The sequence below is a fragment of the Pseudophryne corroboree genome, chromosome 9 (genome assembly GCF_028390025.1).
Source record: "Pseudophryne corroboree isolate aPseCor3 chromosome 9, aPseCor3.hap2, whole genome shotgun sequence".
Lineage (NCBI taxonomy): Eukaryota > Metazoa > Chordata > Amphibia > Anura > Myobatrachidae > Pseudophryne > Pseudophryne corroboree.
Genome location: NC_086452.1, coordinates 392,287,436 through 392,308,379, shown reverse-complemented (window position 1 = coordinate 392,308,379; position 20,944 = coordinate 392,287,436). Strand labels below are relative to the sequence as shown.

Genomic DNA, 20,944 nt, shown 5'->3' with positions numbered 1-20,944 from the left:
GTTCATTAGTACACACATAATTGGTGACTAGTGACTAGGCAGCACATCACAGTTCAGGACTAACGCTGCTACTTATATCCTCTGGGCACAAACACACCTTGTGCAATGAAATTGTTCGTTTAACCAGACGCTTTTGATGATAAATTCACATTTAACCACTAACAGCTCACCCACTTGAACCTCTCTTCCTAAATGCAGCACTTAGGGTTTTTGCAACCCAACTACTAGTATCTGACTCCACTTGTCTTTTGCAAAATGAAAAGCTGACTTTATTTAAAACGTCCTCTGTATATATTCCTTCATACTTGTTCTTAGAATATAATGTAGTTGTTAATTATATGTTTGGGGTGGTATAAAAACATGGGGGTCTATTTGTGAACCAGTGATAACCCTTTCTCTCGCTTTTGTAAAATGTAACAAGGGGTCATCACCACTTCCTCCTATTTAACAACCTTTATATCCTTCCTCCATTTATAATACAGTAGTTTTATACATCTTCCTCATTTAATAAAATGTTATATTTTTGTGATTTTGGTGCTTTGACCAATCTGAGCAGTTCCTTTTAAGGCGCAAAAACTCCCCTTTGGGGATATTGGTGATGGTAGGTGGAAAATGAGAACTGGTTTGATGGAGAAGGCTATTGGTGGCTGTGGTCTTTCGATACAGTTCGGTTTGTATGAGGCCATCCGGAGTTTTGTATATATTGAGATCCAGAAAGGATACTTGATTGGTGCTTGATTGGTGCTAATGTGGTATGTAAGCTTGAGATTGATATTGTTGCAGTTTAATGCTGCAATAAAGGATAGTAGTAATTGCTCATCACCTTCCCAGATCAGGATAATGTCGTCTATGTAACGCCACCAAGCTAAGATATGTTGAGTGAATTTGTCATTATCAGGGTGCATGACAATTTCTCTTTCCCACCAGCCTAAATAAAGGTTGGCGTAAGTAGGGGCACAAGCGGCACCCATAGCAGTGCCCCGGATCTGAAGGAAAAAGTGGTCATTGAAGGTGAAATAGTTGCGAGTGAGTACAAATTCCAGAAGTTCAATCAGAAAATTGTGAAAATCGCTGTTATCGGCCATACCGAGGAAGTACTGCACAGCTTGTATGCCCACCTGGTGATTGATGCTAGTGTATAAAGATTCAACATCGAGGGTAACCAAAAGGTGGTGGGTGTCCAGTTTGATGTCATGTAGTTTTTGAAGTACATCGGTGGTATCCCTTATGTATGAGGGAAGATTGAGCACATGTTGTCGCAGGTGTAGATCCAAAAAAACACTAGGTTTTTCAAGTAAGCCACCTTGCCCAGATACAATAGGGCGCCCCGGAGGGACATTGATATTTTTATGTATTTTCGGCAATAGGTAGAGGGTGGGAGTTTTAGGTTTGTCAGTTGTAAGGTAGATCTTCTCTTCTTTGGTAAGAGTGCCCATAGAGTGAGCCCGGTCCAAAATCCTGTTAAGGGCAATCCTGAAGTTGTCCGTAGGGTCAAAAAGTATGCGTTTATAGCATTGTGAATCTCCTAGTTGTCTCATGGCCTCAGTAGTATACATTACTTTCGGCCAGAGTACTACATTTCCTCCTTTATCAGAAGGTTTGATTATTATGTCGGTCCAGGATTGTATCTCCCGTAAGGTTTTGCGTTCTGTAGTATTAAGATTGTCTCCATAATTGGGGTTTTTCCTAGATTGTAGATATATTTTGTCTAGATCTCTGGAGACAAGTTCTTGAAAAATCTTTATTTCAGCTGAGAGGTGTTCGGGAGGAAAAAAGGTCGACTTATTCTTGCATTTAGGTCTGGACTGTTGAATTGTAGGATCTTGGTTGGGCTCTTGCAGTTCCTCCAGAATGCTAATGGCTTCTAAATCTTCAGCAGTCAAAGATTGAGAGAAGGAGGTAGCGTCTGAATCCGGATTAATTGACGACAAAGTTCGAGAAGCGAAGAATTTCCTTAAGAGTAGTTTACGTCCAAAGAGTTTCAAATCTTTTTCCCATGCGAAACGATTTAGATGTTGGGAAGGTGAGAAGGAGAGTCCCTTAGTGAATATTTTGATGTGATCATCCGTTAAGATTCTATTGGATAGGTTGATAACTTTAAGATGATCAGTTATTTCCTCCGGTTGGTTCTGACAGGGTATCTCTGTGGTCCCGGTTGCAGCCAATCTGTCTGGTCTCGCTGATTTTTTGCTCCCCCTCCTCGTCTTCCTCTTTGTCGGAACTTGGGTCTTCCTCCACCCCTGCCTGCCCCTAAAAAATGGGCTGATGTGTTAGCACTGGGTTCGTCTCGAAAGTTATATCGATCAATCTCCCTATCGCCTGAGTCTGAGGGGTCTTCTCCTCCGGATGATTCTGCTTCTGATGAGGAATACCTGTCCTGGAATTTGGAGTATTCCCTGCGTGTATTCGTATGCTTCCAGTGAAAGACATTACCAGTCTTGAAGTCTTTCATGTCCCGAATGAATTTGTGTTTTTTTCTATCTGTAATCCTTTGTTCATAGGGTTCTAGATCTTTTTTAATTTTTTCAAAAGTTTCTTGGAATTTAGCATTTTTTTCCCATTCCTCCAAATTTTTAGTGAGTTCTTCTATTTCTTTCTCACAGTCATTAAGTACCAGATGGTTATGTTTAAGTAACACAGCCATAAGGTCTTGTGAGCATTTCAGGAGTATACCTTCCCATTCTGCTGTCAGACTTTCAGTAATTAACTGGAAAGTGGGAAATATGTTGGGTCTCAAACCCCGTGGGGTAATTTTATTTTTATTATAACTTTCCATCGTTTTTATGTCCCAAGATGATCGTAGTCTTTTTTGTAGACAGGATCTTAATTTGTACAAATCAGATTCCCATCCTTTGTTACCGGATGGTGCTTCTGAGATATTGTCAAATATATCGTCAAGATTTTCAGGTATGGTATGTCTACTCGTCAGTTCATTTCTCAAGCTAAATGTTGCCATTTTAGGATAAGTGTTGGCAGCTAATTCCTAGTGTCCTGAATTATGAATCACGTATAAAGTTAGTGTATGTTAAATAAAAAATGTGCTTAATGAACATTCAGAAGTATCAAAAAGAAAAAATCTATTAGCAGAATAGCATTAATTATTAGAAAACAGTATTGGTATATAAACCGTGCTGGAGCCTGAAACTGAAGATTTAATCAGCAGGGGTTACAGAGTTAACAGAAATTTGGTTTGGTTCCGCACAGGAAAAATGTGGTAATGATGAACATAGATTAATACACAGATTGTAGAAAACTGTTCAGGGAATGACCAACGATACTAAGTTTAAATTTAAAGATTCTTAATGAAGACATCTAAATAATTATTTGAGTTGGTGGTGCTCCCAGAGTCAGTAATGGTTAAGCAAAGAGAAGAAAAAAGAAAGACTCTGTGTTGGGGCACGCTTAGAAATTTGAAATAAGTTTATTAAAACTTAACATTTAATTAATAATGAATAAAAGTAATGAGGAGTTAGATACAAAAGAATTGTTCAAGAACACAAAGTAAACATATATATTGACAGAAATCAGGATAAGCCTGATACAAAATTATGGGCACCTGTGGTGAAAAATATACTGAAAAACATAAAAAATTACAAAAAATTAATATTATTAAGGTGCCTGAGTTAATCAAAATTCAAAATTGGAGTAGAGGTAAATGATATGTACATATAATCACCGCAGTGATAATTATAGGTAAGCACCTAGTCTAAAACCTCATGAGAATAGATGAGAGGCACAAAGGTTCATAATTGAGGTTCATAATTGAAATGTCAAATGACTGAGGGTAATCACCTGGTAGAGATTCTGTTTGCTAAAAGGCTAGATCCTTATAGATAACAAAGCATTTAAGATAAAAGTATGATTATTAAAGATACAAAAGAGCATTGATAAATAAGCCTAAAGGCAAAGCCAATTGTAGATAAATAGAAGGCTTGCGGGAAAGTTGGATAAGGAATAGGTAAGTTTCAGAAGTTGCTCTAACACTTCTGCTGTTTGTGATCAGAGGTCACAATCTTACTGCACCTGATATTCCCAAGAGGTCACCCTACTAGGTACTGATCAGGCTTATCAGCGCTTAGCTTCCAAGGTCGGATGAGATTGGGCGTTGCTGCTGAAATATGGCAGTAATAAACACTAGGACACAAATGAGAGAGTGTAATGAGTAGTGAGCAACAAGGTACTTCTGCTGTCCAGTTTCTAACGCAGATTCTCTGTTGCTGTGAGCATTGCAGAGAGTGGTCTCGCATCTGGATGAGAGGGTACTAAAAATAGAAGTGAGATATGCTCAGAATAGGGAGGAAACCCTGCCTTCTGCTGTCCACTGTCTTATATAGATATATAGCGGACAGTGGATGAGAGAGGTGGGTTAGGCTTACCTATTGAAAAAAAGGGTGGTGGGAAAATTAGAAGAAGGAGAAGAAATGGTAATGTGGTGAGATCACAAATTAACAAAAAATTAAGTAAATTATGAAATAAAACAATCATGAAATCAACGATTAATTGGAAAAAGGAAAGTAAACACAGGCTGCATGGTAAAGGCTTACCAAAATGGGTATAAGACCCTGTTTATGCAGAAAGGATTCTGCAAAAAAGTATTACATTTAAAAGGAAATACCAGAAAATGGTTTAGAACAATAATTAAGGATCAAAAATAGCAAACATGGAAAAAAACAATATTGATTATATATCAGTATCAGTTAAATAACTGGAGTCCAAATGGGCACATACAATACCAGGGAGTCCCAAAAGTGATCTGAGCTAGAAAGAGTTCAGCATCACTGAGCACAGACGGACCGTTTCACCAGGGTGGCTTGTTCACTGTGTCAGGGCATAAGGAAAAAGCTGCTGTATTTAAGGCAGAGGAGGGAGGGAACTGGGAGGGCTTAACATCACTAGGGATTCCGATTGGTGGAAGTCCATAGTGACATCACCCTCATTTTAAATAGGGAATTGTGCTGATGAAAAAAAGGGAAACATCAAAGACATCAAAAACAGCAGAAGGCTGGCGAATGTTCTTACACCTGAAAGTGTAAATATAAAGTCATGAGGAGGTGGCTGCCGTATGAATAGTTCATTGAGATGTTCTGTATATCGGGATCCCGCGATCGCGTCAGACCGGAAGTGTCGTTCTTGGCCGGAAGTCATGTGGTCGCGTGCGTTCCGGAGTTTGCGTTTCAACTGGACGTCAGGCCGGAAGTAAAGTCATCCGTTTATGCTATGAGGCTGGAGTTGCTAGGTAACCGTTGTTAGATGGCCGGATATACGGAAAAAAGGTTTTATCACGGCTGGAAGTGTTGCAATGCATTCGTGCACTGTTAGTAGCTCATCTTATTGCCATAGTATGCATTAGTGTGGTAGATCTTCATGGCTTGGGTCACATAGGAAACACTGAAAAAATATAAAAATAATGATAATAATAATAATAATGATAAATAAATAAATAAATGGAAATATTGGATCTCCTAAAAACCGGGAGAGGGGAGAGAGACAAAGTGGTTAGTTAGAGTATTGGTTGCGGATGACACACTTATCGAGTACCACAGTCGATTTGTAAACTCCCCTATGGTATATAACCCATTTCCATAATAGCAAGGAGAGTGGGCTTCCCTGGGTGCGACTTCTAACCATCAGATGACAAAAACTCCAAACGCTTCCATATGCAGTTCATATATATACATCATATCATGGATGCAGGTAAGTAAAGAGAAATCTGTATGTTTACGATCCCAATAGCCTATGCATAGGACTTAGGTCTCCATTATGAGGGACCCAGCTCCAACAGGATGATACGCACTTTGTTGTTTGTGTAGAATTACCACGTGCCTCACAACATCATTCACAGAGTCAAAAGATTCAATAAGTTTAAAAATTCCTATGCATAATATAATCAATTAAAGATATGGGATTGAAAAATATCATAAATCATTGATTTCAAAACAAATTTCATACCAATCAATATCCCTTATATGAAAGCAGGAAGATGATACAACACATTGATCATGCTTGAATTTTATAACCGTGTGAAGTTTATACATGCATATTCAGACCAATGTAAATGTTGCCATCTAGATCGCATGATACCATATTGTAAAACCCAAGTAGTTGCGACAACTGGGTGCAATAGATCTGCTGTGTCCAGTCCCTTTAGATATCGTTCAGCATGTCAACTGGACAAAATGACCTTTTTCTCATATTGAATGAATTGTTGGCCTTTGCATTTAATAAATGACCATGTATATCTCTCCGATGCGTCTTGAGCTCCACTCCAAATTATCTTGCATCCCTTGTATCTATTGCAACAGCAAAGGTTCTCATTGTGTTAGATAACTTTGTGAAGTTAAGGGTTAATGGACTCTAAATGAGCGTATTTGTAAATATGCAACTGTTCAACCATTAAAAAGGGAATAAGTAGTAACTGACAAGTACTGAAGTTAAGAAGCGTACAGTACAGTACAGTAGGTGCATGTGAACTGCTTTGTACTCCATAAGCCTCACATTCGCTTTGCATGTATAACTTACCATTGTATGATAACTGTGGGTAACTTTTTATGCCCTTATAACATATCTGTACCATAATACGTATGTTCCGTTTATCTTCTTTTTATTGGAATTGTCTCTTACGTACGTGCTTTGTTATGATTTTTATGTTGTATAACTCTTCACCAAGAAGAGAGAGTACATTTACTGATGCCTGGTCTGATTATACCATGTAGAACAATGATTTTACAACTTAGCTAAGTATGTTCATATATAAGTTAAACAATACTAAATGCACAGATAATACAATAACAGCTAATGTTACGTTATAAGAAACGCTTTATCATTTATCGCTAGTACTTTTTACAGTTTTGTTTTATTTGAAACACTATTTTTATTTTTTACACAGTTACATATTTAATTCTTTTTGGTATTATGATGTTCTTCATTATTAGCAACTATTTATTGACTAATTAATGGTTTACTGATTATGGGAAATGCTATAGTACTTAATTATAAGTTCATCCAATGTCCTTATCCTTGTAGCCTCTGACTTCCAATGAAAGGATTTGTAGTTGAGCAACTTTCACCATCGTATAAATTAAGCCTGTAAGATGGTGGTTCCCAATCTGGGTGCCTCGTGGCACTTGCACAGGTTGGTGGTCCAGAACCAATTCAAATTATTTATGGTCAATGTAATAGGCAAAACCTGTGCTTGTGGCTTCCATTCATAAAATATGTGGTCAAGCAGAAGCAAATCCTGTCCCTCACCACATAACTGAACCTAAGGATGGCATATAAACACAATTTTTCTTGATTTTATATATATATATATATATATATATATATTCTGAATTTCTCTAAGAAACTTTTGGGCTATTGGTGCAGTGAAAAACAAATCTGATTATCTAGGGCTCCGTGATTCAAAAAAGTTTGAGAACCACTGCTCAATCCTGGAGATACACTGTATAACTATCACACATGCCTCTTCACACTGCACAAGTAACCTGGTATATTGCCGGGACAATCTCTGGTGTGAAAGGGGTAAGTCCCGAATTCCCGGGTCGCCTGACCCGGTATTTCAACTTGGGAATAAAGCAGGGTTATTCCCGGGTTATTACCGGATCAGGTGCAATGTGAACGGTTAACCCTTATCGATGCGATCCGGGACCCGTTCACAGTACTCCAAGTTCCGCCTTCATATCCCGCCCTTGATGATGCCGCCTCCGTCCTCGATGACAACCCGACCCGGCATATTGCCAGGTCGCGTTATCAGTCTCAAAGGGATCTCACGCGGGTTGCACCCGAGAAGGACCCATGTACAATTCCCGGGTGCGACCCATGCTAGCAATGTGAAAGTGGTATCAGTTTCCATCTCCTAAGAATTTCTCCTTGTCATATTATTTCATAGAGAGAATGGGGATTTTTAAAAGGTGCTGGGTAGGCAGATCTCCCTCTATGGGTTTGATATATCAAGCAGTGTGAACAGGGCCGGTGCAAGATCTCTCTGCACCCTAGGCAAAGCTTCAGTCTAGCGCCCCCTAACCTGCAAACCTCCCTCCCTCCACCTCCCGAAGGGGAGATGCAAGTAACCACTAGGTGGGCTGTATTGAATTGCATCATTATACATGTACAGACAAAAGGGACAATGCTCAAGGATTTTTTAGTGATAAAGTATATTGTAAACCAAGTCACAACATTTTGTGACTTTGCTCAAAATATGCTTTCGCTTAAAAGTGCTTTAGTGCCGTCTATTCTTTATGTATACACGCTAGCCGGCCTGTAAGGAATCATTTAGGACACTGAGGCTAATTTCACTTTATTTTATATATATACTGTATATGTGGTCTGGGGGGGATATTTAATTGGGGTTGGTTATGGGATGTCGGCAGTCAGAATAATGAGAGCGCCATAGTGACCACCATAATCCTGATATTTTGAGTGAATTAACTCTACCCCTTCCCCTAACCCTCCCTCCCTGTAGCCTAACCCTCCCTTGAATGCTAACATTCAGGATGCCGGCTTTGGGATTCCGGCGTTGGCATTCTGACAGGTATCGGGATTCCAGTGCCGTTATTCTGAATGCCGGCATATTGTCCGCCAGGATGCCAACTACATACCTTTAATTTTATGTGTATACATACGTACATATATACACACAGACATGCATATACAGATGTGTCTTCTGACATGTTTGCTCCGTGCACTACAAGTTGCGTTACACATAACGCGTAATTGCCGCGTGACTCTGTATCTAATACGCATTGTTGAAAAAAAAAATGAAAAAAAAAAAAAGACGCTCAGCGCTACCGAATCCTGCCACGGCATGGCGCGACTTCAAGGGCTGTTTAGCATGACTGCAGCAAGGATGTAAGAGGACACATCTGTCTTTGTATGCTTCTCATTGAGTTCCATCCCCCCTTCTTCCATTTGTACTGTATTGTGCCCCAGTGCCTTTGGTTTTCTGTACTTTCGGGCTGTGAGATCTGTACTGTCTGTGGTCCTGCAGAACCCCCATGGGTTACTTACGTTAAGCTGTTTTCTTGTTTATCCCTCACCATTGGCAGGATATCTCTTGCAGGTGGCAGCAGCATTACAGCAACGCTGCGGTTGCAGAAGTGTAGTTTGGTGCTGCTGGAGAGCCGGGATAGAGAGGCCTAGAGGAGGTACATTGGGGCTATGGGGAGCGGCCGGGTGGGCACCCCTCGAGAGTCATAGTTATATTGCCCTCCTATGTTCCTCAACATGACTTGATGTTATGGCACGGAGGAAGCGCTGAGGCACTATGGGGTACAGCCTGATAGTGGCAGCTGCACCTGATTAGACCCACAGCAGCGGCCAGCGCAGTGTAAAAGGAGGAAGTCGCATCAGTGTTAGTACAGTACAGTTTATTTCAGGACTAAAATGAAATCTGAGATACATTGACTAAATCTAAGTAAAACAAAGCAAAAAAAATTGACTAAGGCTAAAACTAAATTTAAAATCCTTGTCAAAGGACACTGGAATTAACACTGGAAGTAGGGTTTTAAATTATACGTTCTAGATATTTGCAGAAAATACATATTACCTGCTGTGAAGGAAATAGGAATGTGTATTTAACTTGTTTGTTGTTACAAACTTAAATCAATAATTTGTGTATGATATATGGGAGCGCTACAGTAACTCAGACTCAGTATGTAACATATTCTCAGCCTACTGAGGCTAGGTTACTTAACACTTAGTTAAAGGTATGCAAACTTCTCAAGGGAATTTTACAGAAATGTTCTTCATCAAAATCCATTACAGTCTCATAAAACTGTTTGCAAGAGTTTTGACTAAAACATTGACTAAAATTAGACTAAAATGAAAACTGAGATCCACTGACTAAATCTTGACTAAAACAAAGCAAATGAAAAAGACTAAAATGTGACTATAAACTGCATACAGGAACAGCCTTCAGTTTTTTGCTAGATGAATTCAGTGGCGCCCTCCAGGGTCCGGAGCCCCTAAGCAGCCACCAAAAGCTACCTAATGGTAGAGCCAGTACTTATAAAACCCCTTTGTGCTTTTTAGCACCAAAAACTTGGAAGCAGTGCGCCACCACTATACATCCTATAATTATACGTTATGGTAAGAACTTACCGTTGATAATGGTATTTCTCCTATGTCCACATGTTTCCACAGGATAACATTGGGATATGATGGAGCGACAGCGGATTGGCACCAAACGATCACAAGCTTTCTGTCCTCCCAGGATGCAATGGGCTTGTCCATATAATCCCGCCCACCGACTCAGTCAAATTAGTCGTTTCAAAAGCATTTAGGCAGGAACATTATGTAGAACCCTATTCAGGCGAGAAGAACACACATGCACACCCTTCCAAGGAAGAGGGAAGAGGTTAGTGAGTATAAAGATTCTCAAATCAGGTGCGTCTGGGTGGGATCCCTGTGGAAACCTGTGGACATAGGAGAAATACTGTTATCAACGGTAAGTTCTTACCATAACGTATATTTCTCCGGCAGGGTCCACAGGTTATCCACAGGATAACATTGGGACTTCCCAAATCAATTTTTAGTGTTGGGGATGCTCCTGATTAGACAGGAGAAGCTTTCGTCCGAATTCAGCGTCATGAGAGGCAAAGGTGTCCAAGGCATAATGTCTAATGAATGTGTTAATGGAAGACCATGTGGCTGCCTTACATATCTGTTCTGCTGAAGCACCATGTTATGCTGCCCATGAAGGACCTACCTTACGTGTAGAGTGAGCAGAGACATTATCCGGAACAGGGAGATCAGCTCGAGAGTATGCTTCTGAAATCGTCATTCGAAGCCATCTTGCTAGCGTCTGTTTAGTAGCAGGCCATCCTCTCTTTTGAAATCCGTAGAGAATGAAGAGAGAATCTGTCTTTCTGATGGCACTGGTACGATTTACGTAGATTCTTAATGCACGGACTACGTCCAGCGACGCTTCTCCCGCAGAAAGTCCCGCTACCTGAAAATCCGGGACTACAATTTCTTTGTTAAAGTGAAACTTCGAGACCACCTTCGGAAGATAACCAGACTTAGTTCTGAGAACTGCTTTATCTGGATAAAAAATCAGAAAAGGAGACTTACATGACAGTGCTCCTAAATCTGATACTCTTCTAGCTGTCAGAATCCGTTTGGATTTCCCATTTTGAGAACATATTAGCAGGGACTGATGTTCACGGTATAATAGTAAGTTTAATAAAGCAGTGTACAACTGTAAACAATAAATATCAACCAGGAATAACTAGAGAACACAAAAAGAAAGGGAGAACTGAGGGGACATGGGATGCCAGGAGACTGAGTACTTGAAAACGGTGTAGATTGTGGAAATACTAGAGACACTGTGGACTGTGAAGGCACTTTGCAATAGAATTGTTCAGTAGTGGATATTGCACCATAGCAGGATGCACTGTAGTTGGATCACAGGATAGCACTGGTAGAATATGCACTGTAGCAGGATGACAGGATTGCACTGTGGTAGAGTATGCACGTACCAAGATTGCACTGTAGCTGGATCACAAGATAGCACTGGTAGAATATGCACTGTAGCAGGATGACAGGATTGCACTGTGGTAGAGTATGCATGTACCAGGATTGCACTGTAGCTGGATCACAGGATAGCACTGGTAGAATATGCACTGTAGCAGGATGACAGGATTGCACTGTGATAGAGTAGGCATGTACCAGGATTGCACTGTAGCTGGATCACAGAATAGCACTGGTAGAATATGCACTGTAGCAGGATGACAGGATTGCACTGTGGTAGAGTATGCACGTACCAGGATTGCACTGCAGCTGGATCACAGAATAGCACTGCTATAATATGCACTGTAGCAGGATGATAGGATTGCACTGTGGTAGAGTATGCACGTACCAGGATTGCACTGCAGCTGGATCACAGGATAGCACTGGTAGAATATGCACTGTAACAGGATGACAGGATTGCACTGTGGTAGAGTATGCACGTACCAGGATTGCACTGTAGCAGGATGACAGGATTGCACTGTGGTAGAGTCTGGTAGTTCTATGGACGATTTAGTAGTAGAGACCAGCATAACCAGGACCAGGAGCTGAAACAACTTTGACACGATGAACTGGCAACAGGGAGCCTGTGTGGCTGGCCTAAGTAGTAAGTTCAGGTGCTGCTCACAGCTGTGGTAACAGCTAATTACCAAGCTACAGATACAGAGCAGAGAGTGCTGAGCACCAGAGCAGAGAGCGCCACCGCAGGCATGGAGGAGAAACTGCATGGATTGTGACACTAGCTGATGTCATAGTCAGTAGAAAGAGTACTTTAGCTGTCAACCATTTAAGATCCACTTTCTTAAGTGGTTCAAATGGAGCCCCTTGAATTGCTTTGAGGACCAGACTTAAATCCCAAGGTACTGCAGGAGGAACAAAAGGTGGTTGAATGCGCAGCATTCCCTGGAAAAAAGTACGCACATCTTGTAAAGTGGAAATTTTCTTTTGAAACCATACAGTCAATGCTGAAACGTGAACTCTCAAGGAAGCCACCTTCAAACCCTTATCCATTCCTGCCTGAAGGAAATCTAAGATTCTGGATACTCTGAATGATTTTGGATCCATATTTCTTTCACTGCACCAATGAGTATAGGCTTGCCATGTTCGATGATAAATGCGAGCTGTGGAAGGTTTCCTTGCTCTGAGCATTGTTTGAATTACCTGTTGTGAAATACCTCTTGACTTCAGGATAGAGGTTTCTACAGCCACGTCATCAAAGACAGACGATCCAGATGCCTGTTATAACAAGGACCCTGCACCAGTAGATCTGGACGTTAAGGGAGCAGAATTGGAGCATCCATCGACATCCTCTGCAGATCTATGTACCAATGCCTTCCGGGCCAAGCCGGAGCTATTAGAATCACGGCACCCTTTGCTTGCTTTATTTTCCTCACCACCCTGGGTATCAGGAAGATTGGAGGAAACAGATATGCCAGATGAAATTTCCATTTCACTGACAGTGCGTCCACAAGGATCGCTCCGGGGTCTTTTGTTCTTGACCCGTATGCTGGAACTTTGTTGTTCAGACGGGATGCCATGAGATCTATCTCTGGCAACCCCCACTTGTCTACTAGAGTCTGAAATACTTCCGGGTGTAGAGCCCATTCGGTTGCTCGAATGGTGTGTCGACTGAGAAAGTCTGCTTCCCAGTTTAGCACTCCTGGACTGAACACTTCGGACAATGCTGGAAGATGGAGTTATGCCCACTTTAGTATGTGACTTACTTCCTTCATTGCTTTTTGGCTGCGAGTTCCTCCCTGATGGTTGATGTACACCACTGCCGTTGCATTGTCCGAGCGGATCTGGACTGGTTTTCCTTGCAGAATGTCCTTTGCCTGAATCAGTGCCATGTATATGGACCGGAGTTCCAACAGGTTTATTGGCAGGCAACTTTCTTCTATGGTCCATTGTCCCTGGAACCATAATTTCCCGGACACTGCTCCCCAGCCCTGAAGACTGGCATCCGTTGTCAGGATCTCCCAATCTGATATCCAAAAGGGTCTCCCCTTGTCTAGATGGGATGTCTGTAGCCACCAGGCTAATGACCTTTTTACCTTTACTGGAAGTACCATCATTTGTTTCTTCATTGCCTAATGTACTCCATTCCATCTGGTCAGAATCAGATGTTGCAACGGTCTTGTGTGGAATTGTGCATATTCCACCATGTCGAAAGTTGACACCATCAACCCCATCACTCGCATTGCCATGTGAACTGATATTGTTTGACTGTGCAACAATTCCTGAGTCATTAACTGCACCTTTTATATCTTTTCCACAGGTAAAAATATTTTCTGCAAACTTGAATCCACTACAGCCCCTAAGTGAATCATCCGTGACGTGACGGAATCAGAGACGACTTTGCCCAATTTATGAGCCATCCTTGTTTCTGTAGACACGTTATTGTCTGTTGGAGATGGCTCAAGAGCAATTCCTGGGATTGTGCCAGGATTAAAAGATCGTTGAGGTATGGGAAAATCCTTATGCCCTGCCATAACCACCATGATCTTGGTAAATACTCTGGTGGCTGTGGCTAACCCAAAGGGTAATGCCTGGAATTGAAAATGTTGCTGGAGGATAGCGAACCTGAGGTAACACTGATGGGACAATGCTATCGGCACATGCATGTAAGCATCCTGTATATCCAGAGATACCATGTAATCCCCTGGTTCCATGGCCAAAACTATGGAGCGTAACGTCTCCATGTGGAACCTTGGGACCCAAATGTATTTGTTTAACATTTTGAGATTGAGTATGGGCCGAAATGACCTATTTGGCTTCTGGACCGAAAATAGGTTGGAGTAAAAACCCTGCCCCCATTGTGCCGGGGGTACTGGAATAATTACCCCGGACTGAAGCAATTTCTGAACTGCTTCTTGCTGGTTTGGAAGCTGGCCCTCTAGTGGCCCATTGCTTCTTTGCTTTACCAGGCTTATTGTACTGGGTTTGCTTTGATTAATTTTTACCTTTTGTTTTTATTGCCACCGAAATGGCCGAAATCCCGAGCCTTTAGGCCTAGGATTATAACTGGCAGGAAACCTGACCTTCTTGGATTCAGCTTCTGACTCCAGAATATCTGTCAGTTTCTTACCAAAAAGATTGTTCCCAACAAAAGGCAAAGCTTCCAGAACCTTTTTGGATTCTGAATCAGCTTCCATGTACGTAACCAAATTGCTCTGCGAGCAGCTACCGTTAAGGCTGATGCTTTAGAAGCAATCGTACCCATATCCATTGCTGCTTCTTCTAGGAATAGCGCAGCCTATTTCATATGGGCTATATGGGACTCCTGCTCCCTAGTAGGTGCTGAGAGACCATTTTCCAGTTCTTCAGCCCGTTCAACAACTACTTTTGCCATCCAGGCTGAGGCCATAGCCGACCTTATGACTGCCCCTGACAGACAAACAACCATCAACTCTTCTGTCTGTGACATCATTTAATGACGTAGATGGCAAAGGTAAAATAGATTTTTGCACTAGTCGAATGGCGTCCGTATCTACCTTAGGTGGCACTTCTCTTTTTAAACAGTCCCCAGTTGGAAAAGGGTAGTGAGAATCCCATTTTTTTTTAATTCTATATTTCCTTTTGGGCGTAGCGCACGGTTCCTCCATAATTTCCGTCAGTTCCTCTGACCCTGGAAACTCAACCCTAACTGTTTTGGGACGTTTAAACACAGGTGCTTTAGTTTTAATTATTGGCTCAGCTGAATCCTCTAGAGCCAGAATAGCCTTCATTGCTCCAATTAACTTAGCTATATCTTCTGAGCTGAAACCCTCCATTTGTTCTTCATATGGTGAAGTAGAGTATATAGAGTCATCATCTGTTGTATCATCCTGTGTAGCCTGTGAGTTTGATTATATATTTACCCTTGGTTTATCAGCTTGTTGACTTGTAGAAGCTGTAGGGGCTATACCATAAGATGGGAGCTGCATGTATGGGTTAATAGTGTACTCTATCTCTGAGGTTGAAGCTCCAGGGACCAACCTGTCAGCTACACTGGATAAGGTTTGTGCAAGCACGGCCCAAGGTGGATCTACCTCTCGTTGAACAGGGATCTGCCTTGCAGTTTGCTGAAACGCAAAACAATTTGCGCATAACCCATCGTATGCCAGAGTTTGAGTTGATAACCCCACCTTGCAGGATAAACATGTTTTGAGTGTTTGTGTAACTGTTAATGTAACCTCGTCACCTTTGCCGCTCTTAGACATGATAAACAATCAGCTTTTCCACAGTATACTACACAAGCTGTGACTGAAAACACTTTATATGCATAAAAGTGATATCAGTCTGACCCCAATCTAAGCACCAGCATTGAGGTTCAGAAGAAAACACTGACAGACATATATAAAGTCAGCAATCACACTAGCAGTCAGTCACATGTTATATATTAGTCATATATTTGTCATATGAGCATATTATTAACTACGAACACATTTCAAATCTGTAGGAGTACATTAACTGTATTCTGTTCTATACAGTTATTTTAATGTATTCAGACGCAATTGCGGAGAAAACCACAGTATTGTACAAAACTCATATGCAATAGGCACTAAACTTAACTATTCATACTAACCAAAGTAGATAGAAAAATAGTGCTGTATAACCCTTACTCCGTAGAGTGGGATACAGGGAGACTCACCCCACTTCCAGGATCGATTACGTTAGTAACCGCTGAGTGGATCCAGACGCTACTAGTGTACACTGCCGCTCCGGTAACTTTTAGTGGACACAGACGCTCAGTGAACGCTAGTGCATGCAGACGCTCATGTCTGTGACCTGGTCTCTTAGCGGTAAACTTTAGTGTATACAGACGCAGCGGCCTATGCTGCGACCGAGTCCCCTCGTGGTCGCGTCTGAGACGGAAGTGAGGCAATCAGTTCATGGCGGGAGATGCACGGTAAATGGTCATGGGCTGGGGGGAAGGGCGACCAGGAGAGCATCTGACTCCCCACTGCTGACATCAACCCTAGGGATCGCAGCCTTAAACTAATCCTGGCGCCTTATGATCCCTAAAGCCTAGCGCTGGAGCACCCGTGGTGGCAGCGCGCCAGCTACTGTTTGGTAGTCTCCAAAACAGTGCGGCTGTGTCCGTATTCCCCTTCTAAGCGGAACCTATGCCTTACCTTCTCCCCGTGCTCCGGCCACAACCTGGTAACGTCTGCTGGACCTGCTAGTTACATCTGACACAGACGCCCGTCGAGACAGCACTTGTACCGTGGGTAAGCGTTGTTACGACCCGGCGGAAAGTTGTTGGAGCGACTCTTTCCAATATGCGTGTAAGACGCTGTTAGGAAAGATCACTCAGAAAACATAGTAAGACTATAAAAATAAATCAAATAAAGCTTAGGGCTGCCAAACACAACAGCCCTGTGACCATGGTCCGGCTCCTGCCGCACCAAACAAAAAACTGATTTGACTGAGTCGGTGGGCGGGATTATATGGACGAGCCCGTTGCATCCTGGGAGGCCAGAAAGCTTGGGATCATTTGGTGCCAATCCGCTGTCACTCCATCATATCCCAATGTTATCCCGTGGATAACCTGTGGACCCTGCCGGAGAAAGGTTAATTAGCAAGTGCTAATTGAGATAATGTTACTATGCTTTGAGAAAATGAGCAAGTAAACAAAAGGTAAAATGCATTGTATAAATTACAACAAAGGGCCTAATTCAGACCTGATCGCTTGCTAGCAGTTTTTTGCAGCGCTGCGATCAGATAGTCGCCGCCCATAGGGGAGTGTATTTTAGCTGTGCAAGTGTGCGAACGTATATGTGTAGCCGAGCGGTACAAAAATATCTTTTGCAGTTTCCGAGTAGCCCAGGACTTACTCAGCCGATGCGATCACTTCAGCCTGTCCGGGACAGGAATTGACGTCAGACAACCCCCCCCCCCCTGCAAACGCTTGGACACGCATGCATTTTTCCAGCCACTCCCTGAAAACGGTCAGTTGCCACCCACAAACGCCTCCTTCCTGTCAATCTCCTTGCGATCGACTGTGCGAATGGATTCTTCGTAAAACCCATCGCACAGCAAAACGATCCGCTTTGTACCCGAGCGACGCGCCTGCACATTGCGGTGCATGCGCAGTTCTGACCTGATCGCAGCAACAACAAAAAATCTAGCGTATGATCAGGTCTGAATTACCCCCAATGTTTGCAGCTCTTTTACGAACTTTTGGTAGGAAATGGTGCAGTTCGGCAATGCACAATGTTCAAGATACGTTGGTGGCACAGTGTAAGCTGGACAAGTGAAGGCTACTGGGAGAGACTGTAAGGTTGGCAATCGGACATTCCCCGCCACGCTCCATATAGCCAGTGACATCATTGCTGAGCGCCGCGGCTGCTGCACGTTGCCTCACACAGCGCCCGGCTGAACAGAGAAGTCATCGCTGGTTAGGGTAAAGTCAGGGACAGCGCACTGTGCCACCAACGTATCCTGAACATTGTGCATTGCCGAACTGCATCATTTCCTACCAAAAGTTTGTAAAAGAGCTGCAAACATTGTTGTAATTTCTACAAGGCATTTTACCTTTTGTTTACTTACTCATACCCCTTTTCCACTAGCTGTTTTTACCCGTGTTTTTGCACGGGGGCGCGCATCAACACGGATTTTTAGTAGGTGGAAACGGGTCAACACGGGTTGAGTGACCCGGGAATCCAACCCGGCTATTTACCTGGGTAGAACACGGTAATGACACGGATAGCGGTGCAGTGGAAACGGTCATTACACGTGTTTTCAGACCCGAGTAACGCTCTGAGACGCTGATTGGTGCTTCTGGGGCACTGGAAGATGATGTCATCCCTGGGAGACACGCTGGGCACATGCAGGCATTGAGGCAGCAAACAAAACACTCTGAAGTCGCGCTGGGTACATACAGATCTTTTTATTGCAGCAGCTTCCAGACAATATACAGCAGCAGAAGCTCCAGCACAGCAACATGGCTAGCCATATCTGGTCAGACACAGAGATCAAGGAGCTGCTTAATATTCGGGGAGAGGAAGAAATAAGAAGGCAGGTGACTGGAACAGTTAAGGATGCTATCGTCTACAAGAACATATCCCTTATGCTGGCAGAAAGGGGCATCCAAAAAACCCAGCAACAAGTCGTTAACAAATTGAAGGCACTACGCAGACAATTCACCAAAGTACACGACCATAACCGCAAGAAAAGTGGTGCTGGGCGTATGGAATGGCCATATTATGACCTATGCTATAGTGTCTTCGGCAAAACTGCGATAACAAATCCCATAGCACTATCGTCATCCAGCTCTGCCAGTCGCCAGATGTCAGTCGACGAGGACTGTGACGAAACACAGCACAGCCTTCCCAGCTCACAATGCAGCCCATCATCCCCGCTGCTTATATCGGACAGCAGTTTTGAAGACTCGACCGTCAATGATGATTCCATCAGTGCCACTATTGAGGACGTACCACAGTCTCAGGCGGAGACGTCGCAACCCCCCAAGACCACGACTTTGCGCTCAAATAGTAAGTATTACCATTACAAATACAGTTGCAGCAGTCCCTATATGTAAAGGCATGGTAATGTTGCAGAGTATAGCTAGTGTGCAGGTGGGAGAAGGCCACAGACACGTATATGATACCACTGCTATTTTTTAATAGAATCATGGTAATGTTGCAGAGTATAGCTAGTGTGCAGGTGGGAGAAGGCCACAAACACGTATATGCTACCACTGCTATTTTTAAATTGTTGCTTACATTCTGTTTCATCTCCTTCACAGTCTACAACGTTCCACAGCGGAAAAAGAAACTGAACAAAACAGAACAAACGGTCAAAGCAATGAAGTCCATTATCTTGGATCACCTGCGTGAGGCAGATAGTGAGCTCAATGCCCAGGAAGATGCACGGCTTGAGAGATTCCTTGCGTCAGAAAAAGAAATGCATCAAACTTTTATGAGTCAGTTAATGACCATGCATGATAGGCAGATGACATTTTTTGAACGCACGTTTGCACGTACCATAGGGAATACCACACAAACACAACAGCAAGACACAGCCTACCCACAGCACCCATATGGTCCATACAACTATGAGCCTCCCTCAAATCCCCCAACACAAATCCCGCAGTCCTCAGAATTTCGGGTATATAGACAACTGCCCTAGAGCAGCGGGTTATAAAACAATGTTTGTGTTTTAAGGTTATGTTTGCACTGTATCCTCAACCCTGATACCTACAAATGCAAACATTATTTTGATTTTACAGAGTGCCCTGTTGGCACTTTAAAGTTTTATAGTGTTACCTCAGAAAATGGGCAGTGGGATCCAGATATTTGGGCTACCTTTTTATATTGTTACCTCAGAAAATGTGCGGCAGTGCGATCCAAATATTGGGGGTGACCCGATATCTGCCAAACCAAACATTAGGTTTTTTTTTATACAGAGTGCCCTGTTTGCACTTTACTCTTTTACCTCAGGGCAGGTGTCTTCACCATGTGGCCCTCTAGCTGTTGTGGAAACACATAGCAACACATGCTGGTACATGTTGTTCCACAACAGCTGGAGGGACACATGTTGAAGACCCCTTGCGTTATGTGGAATTTTACATGTTTGCACTTAAATATTTTATAATGTTACCTCAGAAAATGTGCGGCAGTGCGATCCAAATATTGGGGGTGACCCGATATCTGCCAAACCAAACATTAGGTTTTTTTTTATACAGAGTGCCCTGTTTGCACTTTACTCTTTTACCTCAGGGCAGGTGTCTTCACCATGTGGCCCTCTAGCTGTTGTGGAAACACATAGCAACACATGCTGGTACATGTTGTTCCACAACAGCTGGAGGGACACATGTTGAAGACCCCTTGCGTTATGTGGAATTTTACAGTGACATGTTTGCACTTAAATATTTTATATTGTTACCTCAGAAAATGTGTGCCAACTGTTTAAAAGGAAAAATATAATAACAACTTTTGAACCAAATTTTTATAACTGAAAAAACGAAATAAACAAAAATTGTTTGCACACAAAAACTTGTCTGTTTTCTCTACTGCAACATTGTTTGAAGATTAGCTGCAATGGTGGCCCTTATGCACTCGCTGGCAGCGTCATGCCCCCCCACCAAGCCTGGTGCATCATGTACAGTGACCCCCGCCCCATGATCATGTACATTCCACTCGGGGAGAAAGTTTTCCTTTTGTATCTCACATATGTTATGGAGAATGCAGCAGGCCGCTACTATATCTGGCATTATTTTCAAGTCCACATCATTCCTCTTCATGAGGCAGCGCCAGCGTCCTTTTAAACGCCCAAACGCATTCTCCACTGCCATACGGGCCGAACTTAGGGCATGGGTATATGATGTCTGTTCGGGGGATAAGTGAACATGCTGGGTGTAGCCCTTCATTAGCCAGCGCTGTAATGGGTATGCTGCATCACCAATGAGATGGACCGGGATGTCCACACCATGTACGATCACCGATTTCTGTTA

The 20,944-nt window shown here is 42.7% G+C and overlaps 1 protein-coding gene and 1 pseudogene across 14 annotated transcripts in view; one reads left to right on the top strand and one right to left on the bottom strand.

Moving 5' to 3' along the window:
- Positions 1-20,944, top strand: part of ERC2 (ELKS/RAB6-interacting/CAST family member 2) — a 2,157,515-nt gene that overhangs the window by 869,095 nt on the left and 1,267,476 nt on the right. The window contains exon 14 of one of the 14 annotated variants that reach the window (XM_063940844.1): positions 19,238-19,362. The exons of the other annotated variants lie outside the window; for them this stretch is intronic. Within the exon in view, the coding sequence (XP_063796914.1) occupies positions 19,238-19,328 (91 nt within the window). The 3' untranslated portion in view covers positions 19,329-19,362. Of the gene's footprint in view, positions 1-19,237; positions 19,363-20,944 lie in introns of those variants that run through there. 14 annotated transcript variants of the gene reach the window in all.
- On the bottom strand, positions 4,012-4,130 carry LOC134960357 (5S ribosomal RNA; annotated as a pseudogene).